Source organism: Bos indicus x Bos taurus, chromosome 9 (genome assembly GCF_003369695.1).
Source record: "Bos indicus x Bos taurus breed Angus x Brahman F1 hybrid chromosome 9, Bos_hybrid_MaternalHap_v2.0, whole genome shotgun sequence".
Taxonomy (NCBI): domain Eukaryota; kingdom Metazoa; phylum Chordata; class Mammalia; order Artiodactyla; family Bovidae; genus Bos; species Bos indicus x Bos taurus.
In genome coordinates, this window is record NC_040084.1 from 44,738,295 (window position 1) to 44,754,160 (window position 15,866).

The window sequence follows — 15,866 nt, forward strand, 5'->3', positions numbered from 1 at the left end:
ACGTAAACTGAGATGCATTTGTCTTTGAATGGATCACCTGCTTCGGGGGTCAGCAGTTTGTCACTGGAAAAAGAAAAATATTTGACTCAGATTTGGAACTTAATTATTTATGACAATTAATTGTAAGGACTTTAGTTTGTGGGAATGTAGCAGGTGATATAATAATCTACTTGAATAGTCTAATTGAAACAACAAAAATGTTGTAAAAAGTTAATAAATCATCTACTAAATATATTGCTAATTGGCACAAAAGAAGAGAAATCATAGAGACCAAAGACAAAATGAAAGCAGGAATCCTGGGATGTGAGCTGGTTTGTCTCAGAATGTTTCTGCTGGGGTTTGAGTCTGAGCTTCCCTTTGGTGGTGGTGTATGGATTACTGAGAAATAGACCTGCCAATGGTAGAGAGGGAAGTTGGGGAGAGGCAGGGTATGTAGTAAGGAAACCTGCCTGTCTCTATCTTGGAGGCAGGATTTGGATTCTCCTAAAACAGAAGGACTGACATTCACATGTGTTCACATTGACTTGATTCTCTCTATGGGGTCCAAAAATCTCCATGCCTAGAATTTAAAGTGCTCCCAGGTTGGTTGCCTCCCAAGAAGCAAACAGAAGCCAGATACAAATCTTATCTGAAATAATGTCATTTCAACCCAGGCCTCCAAGAATTCTCAAAGATAGCATATCAAGGGAAATCAGTTCATAATCAGAAATCACAGATTAGATGAAAGAAGTTCACCACCATGAGAAGTAGAGCCAGCAGATTCACACCAGAGTGGAATTATCAGATTCCTAATGGTGTTGAACTGAATGGTGTTGAAACTGAAACTGCAATATTTTGGCCACCTGATATGAAGAACTGACTCATTGGAAAAGACCCTGATGCTAGGAAAGATTGAAGGCAGGAGGAGAAGGCGACAACAGAGGATAAAATGGTTGGATGGCATCACCGACTCAATGGACATGAGTCTGGGTAAACTCCAGGAATTGGTGATTGACAGGGAGGCCTGGCATGCTGCAGTCCATGGGGTCGCAAAGAGTTGGACATGACTGAGCAACTGAACTGAACTGAACTGAATATAAAATAATTGTGTAAATGCACTTTTAAAAACAGTGATGCTGCTTTTAAAAAAATAAATGAGAAGCTTGGAAACATAAGCAAGAAACAAAATATTATAAATAATGACCAAACATTTGGAAGAGGACTAAATAGAACTTCTAAAATTAGAAGTATAATTAATGTTAAAAGTTAGGTTATTAGGTTAAAGAAGAGATGAGACATAGCTGAAGAGAGAATTTGTGAAAGTGAATATAAAAAGAAATTACATAGAATACAACCCACAAAGAGATGGAAAGCATTTGAGTGGTTAGGAGACATGGAGAAGAACATATTGGGACCATCCATTTTTCAGAAGACAACTGGCCAAATTTGTTAAAATGAAAATGATGTAGCTGTCTTAATATTGGAGTAGACTTTAAAGTAACATACATTACTTGAGATAAAACTTCATAATCATAGAAAGTTCAATACAGTTTTATTTAGATATAATAATTCTAATTGTGTATGTATCTAACAGTGTACTTTCAAAATACAGAAAATAAAAATTAACAGAAATACAACTAATGACAGACAAATCTGCAATCAGAAGCATTTTAACAGACCTTTTAACTGATAGAAAAAATGGCCCCTTAAGCCAATAAATATTTAGATTCAAACAAAAGATTTATAAATTACTTAATAGATAGGTAAGGTGGTCTGGTACTCCCATCTCTTTAAGTATTTCCCACAGTTTATTGTGATCCACACAGTCTTGAGCACAGTCTTTAAATCCACGAAGGCTTTAGCATAGTCAATGAAGCAGAAATAGAATTCCCTTGCTTTTCCCGTAATCCAGTGAATGATGGCAATTTGATCTCTTCTCTGCCTTTTCTAAATCCAGCTTTTGTACATCTGGAAGTTCTCAGTTCATGTACTGCTGAAGCCTAGCTTGAAAGATTTTGAGTGTAACCTTGCTAACATGTGAAATGAGCATAATCATACAGTAGTTTGAACAATCTTTGGCATTGCCTTTCTTTGGGATTGGAAACAAAACTGATCTTTTCCAGTCCTGTGGCTACTGCTGAGTTTTCCAAATTTACTAACGTATTCAGTGGAGCACTTAAACAGCATCATCTTTTAGGATTTTAAATAGCTCAGCTGGAATTCCACTAACCTCTGCTAGCTTTGTTCCTAGTAGTGCTTCCTAAGGCCCACTTGACTTCACATTGCAGGATGTCCGGCTCTATATGAGTGACACACTATCGTGGTTATCCAGGTCATTAAGACCTTTTTTGTACAGTTCTGTGTGTTCTTGCCACCTCTTCTTAATATCTTCTGCTTCTGTTAGATCCTTACCATTTCTGTCCTTTATCATGCCCATCCTTGCATGAAATGTTTCCTTGATATCTCCAGGTTCCTGAAGAGATCTCTGATCTTTCCCATTGTGTTGTTTTCCTCTATTTATTTGCATTGTTTATTAAAGAAGGCCTTCTTTTTCCTTCTTGCTGTTTTCTAGAACTCTGCATTCCTTTGGGCATATCTTTCCCTTTTCCCCTTGCCTTTCACTTCTCTTCTTCCCTGAGCTATTTGTGAAGCTTCCTCAGGCAACCACTTTTCAGTCTTGCATTTCTTTTTCTTTGGGATGGTTTTGGTCACCACCTCCTGTTCAGTGTTACAAACTTCCATCCATAGTTCTTCAGGTACTCTCTCTACCAGATCTAATCCATTGAATATCAGTCACTTCCACTGTATAGTCATAAGGGATTTGATTTAGGTTGTTCTTGAATGACCCAGTGGTTTCCTCTGCTTTCTTCAATTTAAGTGTAAATTTTGCAATAAGGAGCTCATGATCTGAGCCATAGTCAGCTCCTGGTCTTGTTTTTACTGACTGTGTAGAACTTCTCCATCTTTGGCTGCAAAGAGCATAATCAGTCTGATTTTGGTATTGACCACCTGGTGATGCCCCTATGTAGAGCCATCTCTTGGGTTGTTGGAAAAGTGGGTTTGGTCTGACCAAGTGCATTCTCTTGACAAGACTCTGTTAGCTTTTGCCCTGCTTCATTTTGTAAACAGCAACAGCAACTTAGCATATCACAGCAAAAATCTGAAAAATATACATTCTTTTCAGTCATATAAACATTCTAAAGTCACTTAAGAAAAATTAGGCCACAAATTTTTGTCAACAATTTTAAAAAGATTGAAATCATAGAGTGTGTTCTTTGTATACAGTAGGATTTAACCAGAAGTCAATAATGATAACCAGAGGATAAATAATCTTTCAAAGACACTGTCAGATCAGACACCAAAAATAGAAAGAAATCAGACTCAAAAAATCCATGTTGTATGGTTTCATTATATTAGAAATGTAAAAATGAGGCAAAATTAGACTATAGTGTTCATGGCTGCGTGTTAAGGCAAAAAGTGAACAAAGACAAATAAGAAACTGATTACCATAAAAGGATAATAATTACCTTCAAGCAGTAGAGGGCTTGCTCAGGCCATCATAGTACAAGAAGTTCTTTCTTGTTTTGTCATTAAAAATATATCCATTGTACTTAAGTGCTTATTCTTCCAGATGAACTTTAAACAGTATTGTCAAATCCCCTAAGAAGCATTTGGAATTGTGTTAAGTTTATAGATTTCTTCTGGAATTATTTGCATCTTTGAAATAGTAAGTCTTCCCATCAAGGAATATGGTATATGTTTCCAGTCACTAGGTTTTGTTTTATTGTTTTTTAAGATTCTTCAGAAAAATTTTAGAGTTTTTCTCATAGAGTCCACGTTTCTTGTTAAGTACATTCCTAAGTATTTCATTAATTTTGCTTCTAATGTAAATGAGGTCCCCCGCTGCCCCCACTGTTTTCCAGCAGGTATTACTGATATGTGGGAAAGCTAACTTTTTTTTTAAGCCTATCTTATTATTTTTAATTCCCATAGTTTATTTTAAAATAATATTTGTTGTGGGGTGAGTATTACTAGTTACTTTATAATAACTTTCTCATTTGCTTACTGTTTCTCAATAGTTGAGAATGTGAGGCTCAGCAAAGGATAAAGAGTTTGTTCAAGGTCATGCGGCTAAATACTGGTTGGAGCTGGGGTTTTAATCCTGTTATGTGTAACTGAAACACTACCATGGGATTATATTTTCCCTGATTAATTTAATTCAACAACAAATTATATAAAGATGTTGTGTTATGGAGATGAATTAGATAATGAATGTAAAATCGCCAGGAATGTAAATGAACTATCCAAATTAATGTAGCAGTTTCACTGTGAAATTAAAGGTAGGAGATTCATTGGAGAATAGTTAAGGTCTGGCTTGCCTTTGAGCAGTTTAGAAGTCATAGAGCTTTCTCATTTATAAAATCTTTGAGCTGTCCTCTGAATATTTATGTCTGATATGTTATGAACCAGATGTCTTCCCAGTGGATTTTTTTTATATTAAAGTGGCATTTAGTAAGCCATTTAAATGATGATGATGGTGGATGCATTTAAGATTTCTTTGCAGTGATGACCTTTCAGCAGACTAGTTCTTACAACAGAAGGATTGGAAAGTGTCCCCCTTGCGTTCAACACCAGTTTTATTTTGTACCTTTGAAGGTGCCATTCTATTTGGGTGCTGAATATCTAACAGTGAATAAAAAAAAAAAAAGACAAATTATAAACAAGCATATTAGGTACAGTTGACCCTTGAGCCACGTGGAAGTTATAGTCAGCCCCCTGGATACATGATCCCTCTGCATCCATGAATTCAGTCAACCACAGATCCTGTGTTAAGTACTGCAGTATTTACCTTTGGAAAAAACCCTCCTTTAAATGAACCCATGCAGTTCGAGCCAGTGTTGCTCAAGGGTCAGCTGTGTATATCTTGAGAGAAGTGCTGTGAAGAAATGATTTGTGAGTGGGTCTGGCAGGCAAGGCAGTGTTCAATAGGCTCTGAGGTGAAGCATGTCGTAAGGAGCCTGCCAAAGGCCAGTGTTGCCGGAGGACCAGGTGAGGCACAAGTTGAAGCATCTGAGGTTGGCTCAGTGGCAAGGCGTCTAACATGCAGGACCATGGAGACCATAAGAAGGAATTTGGATTTTATTCAGAGAGCCATGGGGAGATTTCTAAGAAGGGTACCAACTGGGACCAGTGTAAGATATTAAGACATTGTGGTGGGAATACCAGGCAGAAAGCTGATGCTGCAGACCAGGATTTCCCAGCTATGCACGCTTGACATTCAGGGATGGCTGACTCTTTGTCCAGGCCGCTATTCTGTATCTTGAAACAACATCTCTGGCCTCTACCCACTAGATAGAGGCAGAGAGTAGCGGCCGTCCTGTCACTTTCCAAGTTGTAACCACCGCAGGGTCTGCAGACACTTCCAGGAGTCCCTTGGGGGGATGCAGTATTCCTCAGTTGTGAGCTCGTAACCAGAGGGAAGGAAAACTTGGGGTGGAGTGATGGCAGTGGGGGTAGAAAGACGTGCTTAGATTTGAGACCCACTTAGAAGAGGATGTTCTGGATTACAGGGATTCAGACAGATTCCTTGGACAGAGAATCCGCCACTCATCTTCATTGCCAGGCTTTTCCGGAAAAGCTTCCTTTGAGGTTTTTGGAAACCTTAAAATTCACCCACAGTCATCCTCGCTCTGTCTCGTGCCTTAGATCTTCCAAACATTGTTTCTGCCTTGTGTTTTGTAGACAGAAAAGATCTGTCCCCTCCCTACACACAAACCACACCACTTCAAACCCCAGAGAGGTGACGGAGGTGCTTGGTCTCTCACCAGGAATCCTGAAGTGGGTGAAGCTGATCGACAACTTCGAAGGAGAGTATGACTACGTGACCAACGAGGGCACGGTTTTCACGTTCAAGACAAATCGCCATTCTCCTAACTACCGCCTGATCAACATTGACTTCACGGACCCCGAGGAGTCCAGGTGGAAGGTGCTGGTTCCTGAGCACGAGAAAGATGTCTTAGGTAAGAGTACGTGCTGCTTGAAGGTTGCGCTTTTGTTTCTGGTAAGAATGTCATGACATCGGTGTATCTCTCATTCTCTGGTAACCGGTTACAAGGTAAAAAACCTTCAACTTATGATCCTGAAAAGTCTTAATGGAGCAGCCAAGTGTTTTATAATTAGCACAGTATTGTATGGGATCTTCATAAAAATTGTGGAAGTATGAATCCAGACCTTCAAAGGCGGAGCTTTATTATTAAGTATCGGCTGTCTTTGTGTAGCTATTATCTGATAATAAGTGCTAATGTTTAAATTTTTTTAAACTACTTGGATTCAGAATCCGTAGTTTTTAGCTTTGGAATAACGTTGGCTGTTCATTTTATATCTATTTTAGGTCTTAGGCTGGATTTATAGAAGAGAAGAGAGATTATTGTCAGATTTAATTGAGATCCATTGCTCTTGCTGCTGTGTGCACTGTGCTACAATAACGTCTTAAGAGCATCACTTCTGAGTCCATCATGTTTCACAACCCCTTTAAATTCCCGTTTATTCATTTTCTCAGTGATTTTCCAAAGACCATATACTGCTTTATAAGTTACTTATTGCCTGAAAGCTGGATTTGACTTAAAATGAAACTCACTAATTTTGCTACAGTTTTTGACACAAAAGGGGAGTCGAATACCTCAAGCTAAGGAAGAGTTTGCTTGTGGAGGTGAACTTTTGATGGGTTGAATAGGAATAAAATCTAGGGCCATTCCAAGTGAAGGTATAAGGTGTATAATCAGGAAAATAATTCTTTGTGAAAACAGCAGAGTGGCCCTGTGTCAGACGAAGCCGTCCTGACATGGGTTTTTCAGTGACTCGAAGCACATATACTGGAGTCAGATCCAGGTGCTCATCCTGGAAAAGTAAGGACCCTTCCTCCCTGGTTCAAGGCAGCATGCTCTGTGCCTGTATATAGTTCCACCTGGCCTGGCTTGTAGAGCAGGAGGTGGGCACACAATTACAGCTGAGTCTCAGGAAGTGCTTCACTCACGCGCTCCCCTGTGCCCCTGGACACCTGCCTCACCCATCCACCCGCTTCTGTATGGAGGCCGACACCTTGGGCAGTCCTATCAGACGGGACCCAAGACAGCCCTGTCCGTGCCCTTATCTACTCAGCCCCTATCTGCAGCCCAGGACCGCAGCTCATCCCAGGCTCTTCTCTGTCCATAGCTGCTTTTCAGCTTGGATTAGGCATCAGTGCTCTATCTCTCTCAGCTGAGTTCTCCTGGTGGGGAGGGTACTTAACAACAGGACAGGGGTTCTTTCCAAGGAAGCCTGTTCATCTGTCTCCTCAAAACCTTCTGTTCAGTCTCTGAACCTCATATGTTGGATGAAGGACCCGAGAATCTTAGAACAGGTTTCCTGCCCTCTCCGTTAACATCTTCATGTGAGGAAACCGGTTTGCAGCGACTTTGGCTTCTGTGCAAACTGAGACAGAATATCCCCTCCAGAGGTGGTAAGATCCAGCTCTTGGTGCGCACTTCTTAATTGCCACCAGAGGGCCCCTCGGGCCTTGGTGGGTCCAAAGGAGACGGTGGCACAAGTCTTTGTGAAGAGTGCTCTGGGCGCTTTTCAGGTGAAGGTCAGGTTGGAGCAGTGATTCTCTTGTATGGAACCATCAGAAATGCAAATATTTCCCAAGACATGTGAATTTTCTGCTTTTTAAAGCCCACCCACCCACCCACCAAAGCAGTTTTAACTATACCTTAAGGTGACAATCCTGTCTCACCTGCAGATCTAATGAAATGCAAATCAATGCTCGGAGATTTGTGGGAGCGGTGATGTATTTTTATAACCTTCCCTCTGAAAGGTTATAAGTTCTTTACACTGGAAAGGGGGAACCTTCAATATTCACTAGAACTCGTCAATTCAAAGAGAAGCACAGGTAAATTTGCAATATATCATTAGCACAGAATGCCCTACTGAGAATAAAAACTAGAGATGAATCATAAAGTACAGCTGTTAAGTCAGAGCTTTTATTTAACGACAGTCTACAAATCACCTTGTCCTTTTTTTATTCCCTTTGTCTGTTTTAGAATCCTGATGTACTCGTAGTTAACACAGATTGATTATTTTTTTGACAGAAATAATTTACTTCCTCCCCCCCCCTTTCTTTGAAACATTAAAGCCACATGAAATGCATTGCTTGATTGAAGTACTGTAAAAAAATCATACTGGCAGATGAGCAAATGACTTTTAGGTGTAATAGTTGTTTTTTATATCCTGACTTGATAAGTTTGCAGTAGGAACCTAAAGAACCTGATGAGACTGGGGTCCCTGGTGGCCCTCAGAGCTCCCTCTGGCCCGTGTCTTGTTGAGCATTGATAATGTCATATGTGTGAGCTGCTAGTTTCCTGGGTTATAAACATAAGCAGCATTAAAAGCCCCTTGCCCTGCTCCATACCATGAAAACCAGGAAAGGCTCATCTTTTCCACATTCCTGAGCTGCTCCCAACAGCCCTGTGCTGGCTTGCATTTACCACAGCCTGTCTCTCTGGATGGCCTGTTCTTGTCGCTGGCCGATCTTGTCCAGAGCACGGTGGCTTGTGCTCAGGCCTGCCCCCTCCACTTCCTCCTCTGCTCCTCTGCTCGCTTACCTCCGCTCTCCCAGCTCCATCACTGACAACACAACACTGAAGCTGCAGCCTGGGCACCGGAAGGGAGGGGCGGAACTCCCGTCTCTGCCTCACTCTCAGATTCCGCCTCCTCACCGAGGCCTGGTGACTCTTCCTGGAGATGCCCTTCGTTTCTTGGCTACCCTTCTCCAGACTTTAGCCCCAGCTCCATGTGGGGCTCTGCTTGGCTTCTTGGGGTTCCGGGCTCTTCTCCACCCTCCACGTACTCCGTGGTTCTCTGGTCAGCCATGGGATACATGCATCCATCACTGCTGTCACCCTTTTGTCCAACAGTAGCTCCGCAGTAATGACCGAGTCAGAACTAAAGTTCCCCCACCCAGCTCACCAGACCCCCATCAGACCTCCCACCACCAACCCCACTCACCCCCAAAAGGGACAATGGTTTTCTTCTTGAAAATGGGCTTCTCACTCATTTTCCTTCCCAGTCTTCCTCCCTTCCTGCTTCACTCCTGGTTCATTCGCCCTTCCTGGTTCATTCATATTCCTTTTCTCTCTTCTTATCCCCAGTCTCACCTTCGTTCCTTGAGTTGTGTTTTCCCACCTTCACGCCCGACAGAGAGCTGCCTTGTCCCCAACACCACCCAGGCACCCCCACCTTCACTGTCCCCCAGATGTAACTCAGCACTTGCTCAAGGGCTCCCACTTGTTTTGAATCTCAGTCACTCACTCACCTTTGTTTACACATTACTACTTATATTTTTACGTGATTGTGTCTCAAGGGCAGAAGTGACCTCATCTCCTTGCTGGTCTGTCCAGCCCTTGCAGGGTGCCAAGCACATGTCAAGCAAGGGTTTGGTACATTCTTATTGAATAAACAATCTTGGCAGATGAGGAGCATGACTCAGGTTTTGTTGTTTTCCATCTGCACCTCCTGTAACATGATACTGGACACAAAATAGGGCAGCAGGGTCATTTGTATTACACACGTTATTGAGATCATCAAAGGTTCCTGGTCCCAGGTGGAGAATGTGTCAGCACCTCTGGACCTGACATTGGCAGTGATTTATTAGAGGGATGTGCCGAAAATGCAGCGAATGATTAAAGCCAATGATAAAATCACTCGGCCAGTCTCAGTGCTGCAGAGCACAGTGTAGAGCCCCAGAACTGTCGTTCGGCTAAATGAGTGTGTTTTTGGCTAATTTTCAAAGCCACATTAGGTTTTATGTGTCCTTATCTTTTCAGAGTGGGTGGCTTGCGTCAGGTCCAACTTCTTGGTGCTGTGCTACCTGCACGACGTAAAGAACACCCTGCAGCTTCACGACCTGGCCACTGGTGCTCTCCTCAAGACCTTCCCGCTGGAGGTCGGCAGCGTCGTGGGCTACAGCGGTCAGAAGAAGGACACCGAGATCTTCTATCAGTTTACTTCCTTTTTATCTCCAGGTGAGAGTCTTTTCACCAACATGGTCCAGTTTAAAAATCACACTCCCGTTTGGGTTTCTTTTGATAAACTGAAATATGACGCCGTGTTATATTGAAAATCACATGGGCTGTGTTACAGCCAGAATTACTTAATATAAACAGGTAAAACGGACACTCAGAACAAAGGGAAACATGAACACCTAAAACTGCACTCTCATTAATCGTATATCCTGAGTCTCTCTTCTGGGGACAGGACCAACTGTTGTTTTAGGTTGATTTGAAAAATCGGTATGAACGAGTAAAACGGTAGATTCAGCCTTTAGTCTATATATATCAAAACACACACAGCACAGATAACTAAAAGTGTTAAAAAAAAAATCTGTAGTCACATCTGACATTTAAAAGCTGTTTTAAAACTGAGACTACATTCCGCTTTTGTTAAGCTGGATTAAATTAAAATTCTAAAAGTATAATCTTACATCATATGGAGGGGGGGGGAAAAAACTTGTTACTTGGTTCTAGTAGAAAAGGAAGAAAACATTTGCAATTTTGTGGCATCAGTTAATTTTCCCCAAAGTAAACATAACTCTTTTCATACTTTTTTTTTTTTTTTAGGCTTTTTCACACTCACTTTGCTTATTTGGGTTTTTTCCTGTTTCTGCACTTGGCTGCATTCAGCATTTCTGTTATAGCCAAAGCTCTAACACCCTGATTTGTCCCAGGAGCCTGGCCAGTTGGCAATTTGCAGTTGACTGGGCAGACCTTATCCTGAAAGCAATCTGGCTGAAGAAATGTCTGCACGTTCCTTATTTGTTTTTCAAGCTCCTTCATCATCCTTTTTGTCCTAGCCAGTTTTGTTGCGGTCGTTTGATTCTTGGCAAATAAAGCAGATGTAGGGGAGAGCCGAGCAAGAGTAGAAATGACTTTGTCCTCCTCCCAGGGTTTGGCAGATGACAGTGATGGCTGATCCACTTCTTTGTGTGTACCTCAGAGTCACAGAACAGGCAGTCTTTAAGGAATCTTAACCGTCACGGCAGGTTGCTGTCGGGGTTATTAAATCAAAAGAATAATGTTCTGTACATAGGTCTGATGGTCCATCTGGGACACCTAGGAATCTTTACTCACCCACGCACCTTTCAGAGGATCTCACAAAGATGGGAAACCAGGGCCAGGAGCCCTGCACTGACAGGTCAGGAGCCTCGCGTCAGGGTGTGCTGCTCCTCACCGCTCCTCCCCAGAGCCTGGAGCACAGTGGCAGCCAGTGGACAGGAACCAAGGAAAATTGCTTTCCTCCTCTCAGCCCAGTGCTGCGGGGTCTGCACTGCTTTCCTCAACTTACACTGGTTCCAGAAATTGAACTTTGGAAAACCTCATAGCCTTTAAACAGTTTTAATGGATAATGAGCAACAAGGAGAACAGAGCAAGGCTGACTCACCTGCTCTTCATAAAAGCCAGAGTCTCCAGAGGCCTGTAAACCACCTTCAGTGACCCGTGTGGCCATTTATTTCAGGGACAAGTTCATCATTACCCGAAGATGAAAGGGCTCATTGTCCTAGCACAGAACGATGGGCCCTGTGCCAAGCACTGAAATATTGTCTGTGACTCTGGCTGTGAAGTCTGGAACGAGAAGTGTGTTCCTGATTCTGTACCAGCAGGCAGCTCCTGAGCTAGCTTTATCTGTCTCTGCAATGCTTTCTTCTTCTCCTCCGTCTTTTCCTAATTTGTTTTGCCTCCAGCCTTGTCTTTTCTTTCCTTAATGTAATCTGATACCTAAAATCAGAGAACAGGGCTTCTAGGCTCAGACCTTCTGAACCAAATGTAAAAATAAATAATTAAACTAGATTCCCTGAAAGCAGGAAATGGTCAGTGTGTACATATGTACACATCCGTGTACATGCATGTCTGCTTTTCAAAGGCTGTCTTGCACTGGTCTCCGAAGGTTGACTGTCCACTGCTGCAGTAAACGACAGACACTAAATTATAAATCAAGCTCCAGGGCCGAAAGCACCTGCTGCGCCGACTGCTGTGGACACCTGTACATCTGGCAGGTGTACACCTGCTGACTCTGCTTCCCATGGGAATACATGGTGAAGACATGTCTTGAGCAAAGCCATTTGGAAGAAAACAGGCCCACGTTATAAGGTGAATTCTTACAGCCTAATAATGTTTTGTGTCCTTGTCTCAATTGGTTTGCTAAGTATAAGAATCGGGTATCAGATTGGAGAAAACATCCTAGAGTCATTAATCAGAGAGGATTGGATAGGTGATCTCTAGGGAATAATTTCAGAGTTTAAGGGCAAAAGAAAACCGAATTCGGAAGTTCCTTAAGACCCGAGGAGATGTCTTGGACTTGAGAAGATGGGTCTCCTAATGAAAACAGTGCTTTAACAAGGCTATTCTAGCAAAAGGAAAGAGGGAGGGGCAGTCAGTTCAGATATTCCTGCTATAATTGGAAATAAATGTAAGGAGGTGAAAGAGATGGGAGTTAAAAGGAAGGGGCAATTCTAGGAGAGTTGTGACTGCACTTGGAGGGAAACAGGCAACCAAGGCAGTTTGGAGCACAATGCACTTATTCCCTGTGGCTCAAACCATTTAGTGGTTGAGCCGAGTGATGCTGTATTCATGGGACCTGAGAGGGTTGTCTAAGGCTCACTTCAGACTTCTGTGTGTTGTAGCAATCCAGTACAGCCATCCCAGTTGCATGGTTCTGAGAAACAGGGAGAAGAAATAAAAGAAGCTTTCCCAGACTCTTTGGGAAAAGCATAAAAATGTTGTAAGAGCAGATTTAGGTCCGTAGCAATGTTGAAGGAAGGGGACAGAGATTTCCTGTGTACTCCCTGTCCCTACACATGCACTGCCTCCCCTGTTATCAACATCCCCTACTCCAGTGATACAGTTGCTACCGTTGATGGACCTGCATTGACACATCACAATTGCTCAAAGTCCATAACTTACCTTAGGACTCACTCTTGGCGTTGTACATTCTGAGTGTGGAGAAATGAATGATGACCTATATCCATCAGTATGTGCTTTTATGGTGTCATGCAGAGTAATTTCAGTACCCTAAAAAGTCTGTGCACTCTGCCCTTTTCATCCCTTCTCCCCCTAGCCCCTGGCAACCACTGATCTTTTTACTGTCTCCATAGCTTTGTCTTTTCCAGAATGACCTATAATTGGAATCATATTAATAGATTATATAGACTTTTCAGATTGGCTCCTTAGCTTAGTAATATGCATTTAAGGTTGTTGCATGGCTTAATGGCTTATTTATTTTTTGCTATTACTATTTGGTTATTTATTTTTTGTAATACTCCATTGTTTGGATGTTCCACCATTTACTTACGCATTCACCTTCTGAAGGGCATCTTGGTTGCCTCCAACTTTTGGCAGTCATGGATAAAACTGCTCTGAATATCTGTGTACAGGTTCTTGTGTGGACACATTTTCAACTCCTTTGGATAAATGATCAAAGAGGGCAAAAACATTTGAAGAGACTTGTTTTTGTTTGTGTTTTTTTAATTTTAATATCCTTAAAACCCGACCTGTAATTGGATGAAACAGTGTCTACATGGGTCATCTTTGCCAAGTTCTTTTGCCTTTTCTTTGCATATATAGATTTCCAGATTCCTCTGTTGATCCTTTTGCAGTTTCTCCTAGAATTGTCCCTTCCTTTTAACTCCCATCTCTTTCATCTCCTTACATTTATTTCCAATTATAGCAGGAATATCTGAACTGATTACCCCTCCCTCTTTCCTTTTGCTAGAATAGCCTTGTTAAAGCACTGTTTTCATCAGGAGACCCATCTCCTCAAGTCCAAGACATCTCCTCCGGTCTTAAAGAACTTCCGAATTTGGTTCTCTTTTGCCCTTAAACTTTGAAATTATTCCCTAGAGATCACCTAACCAATCCTCTCTGGTTCATGACTCTAGGATGTTTTCTCCAATCTGATACTGGATTGTTATACTTAGCAAACCAATTGAGACAGGACACAAAACATCATTAGGCTATAGGGATTCACGTTACAACGTGATTCTGCAGTGGGCTCACCTGGACTGACCCAGATGGATCTGAAAATAGAAAATGTCCATCAAGTAAAGTAAGCACTGGTACCTTTAGGTGTAACCCAGCCTCCTCCAAAGTGCCACTTCTGCCCCAAACAGAAGAACAGAGATCAGGCACTTGGCACCCTTTCTCCCAACAGGAGCCAGCCCATGTTGTATAATTTCATCCTTCTACTAGAGGCTTTGATGTCTTGATATTTCTAGATAAACAGGCATTTAGAGTGTGTTTCCTACTCACTGTCTTTCACTTGAGAAATTTCATTCTAGTACTTTGGTGACTTATCTCAGGGCACTGCCCCAGGAACTGGTTGGTGGTTAGAGCTGGGAATCCTGGCTCCCCATCCTTTGTGATTCACTATAGCTCAGGTAACAGTGATGCTGGGGTGAGTCCAGGGCTTAAATGGTTCATGCTTGTTCTGCAGTCCCGTTGTCATTGTCGGGTGGTTTGGATTTTTTTTTTTTTTTTTTTTTGAGGAGATGCTTTTGGTGTTTTGAGGAAGTGGGGCAGGTACTAATGAAGCTTTTCAAAAATTAACATATATGTGAAGATAGCCTTTGCCCTCAAGACTACATTTATCTGGGCAAGTACAGTACTCAGTGTGTCTGGTAATTTAGAATGTATGCCCGGATATGTAGTCTGAAAATATTTTATGTATAAGGATATATTCCAACAAATATCCAAATACAGCTTCGACTAAGAAAGCCAGTACTTCAGTCCTGTGAGGCATCTCCCCACTGTCAGTGTTAATCATACATTGTATGATTATATTATAAACCTTAAAATAATTTGTAAGCATGGGAATTGTGATAACATTCATGGGGATTAACAGTCTTTTTGTTAAAGTATCTAAACATATTGCTCTTTGCCAGTGGGGAGCAGAGTGCTGTTTCGCAGCTGTGAGTGAAGTTCATACACAGAGGAGTTACAAAGAAAGCACGCTGCCATTTTATCGCATGATCAATCCGTTTGAATGTACCCTGTGGGAGTAACTGCTTAGTTTCTGGTTTTGCAGCAAGTATCAGGATCTCTAAATTGATTTTTCATATACTGACAGCGTATGTTTAAAGTATTATGTGGGAGGGCTGTTTCCACAGCAGCCACTCTGGATGACTAATTCTGTTTCATAAACGATAGCAGTGTTGTTGTTTTCAAACAGTAATGATTTATCTTACTTATTGTTTCTTTGGTTTAGTTCTTTTTTGTTGTTCAGTTTTACTTATTTTATTTTGGGGACTGTGATGGGTCTTCGTTGCTGCCCCTGGGCTTCCTCTCATTATGGAGAATGGGGGCTGCTCTCTAGTTGCAGTACGCAGGCTTCTTACTGCAGAGCACAGGCTCTGGGGCGTGCAGGCTTCAGTAGCTGTAGTGTGGGAGCTCAGTAGTTGTGGTGCACAGGCTTAGTTGCTCCACGCCATGTGGGATCCTCCTGGACCAGGGATCAAACCTATGTCCCTGGCATTGCAAGGCAAATTTTTATCTACTGGACCACCAGGGAAGTCCCTTTGATTTAGATATTAAATATTAGAATGTAGTAGCATTAAATTCAGAGAAGGCAATGGCACCCCACTCCAGTACTCTTGCCTGGAAAATCCCATGGATGGAGGAGCCTGGTAGGCTGCAGTCCATGGGGTCGGGAACAACTGAGTGACTTCACTTTCACTTTTCACTCTCATGCATTGGAGGAAGAAAAGGCAACCCACTCCAGTATCCTTGCCTGGAAAATCCCAGGGACAGGGGAGCCTGGTGGGCTGCCCTCTATGGGGTCGCACAGAGTCGGACACGACTGAA

The 15,866-nt window shown here is 42.1% G+C and overlaps 1 protein-coding gene across 1 annotated transcript in view; it reads left to right on the forward strand.

The window, feature by feature from the left end:
* PREP (prolyl endopeptidase) overlaps window positions 1–15,866 on the forward strand; it is a 132,511-nt gene that overhangs the window by 62,848 nt on the left and 53,797 nt on the right. The window contains exons 8-9 of the mRNA XM_027551311.1: window positions 5,808–5,999; window positions 9,840–10,037. Coding sequence (XP_027407112.1) covers window positions 5,808–5,999; window positions 9,840–10,037 — 390 coding nt within the window. The remainder of the gene's footprint in view (window positions 1–5,807; window positions 6,000–9,839; window positions 10,038–15,866) is intronic.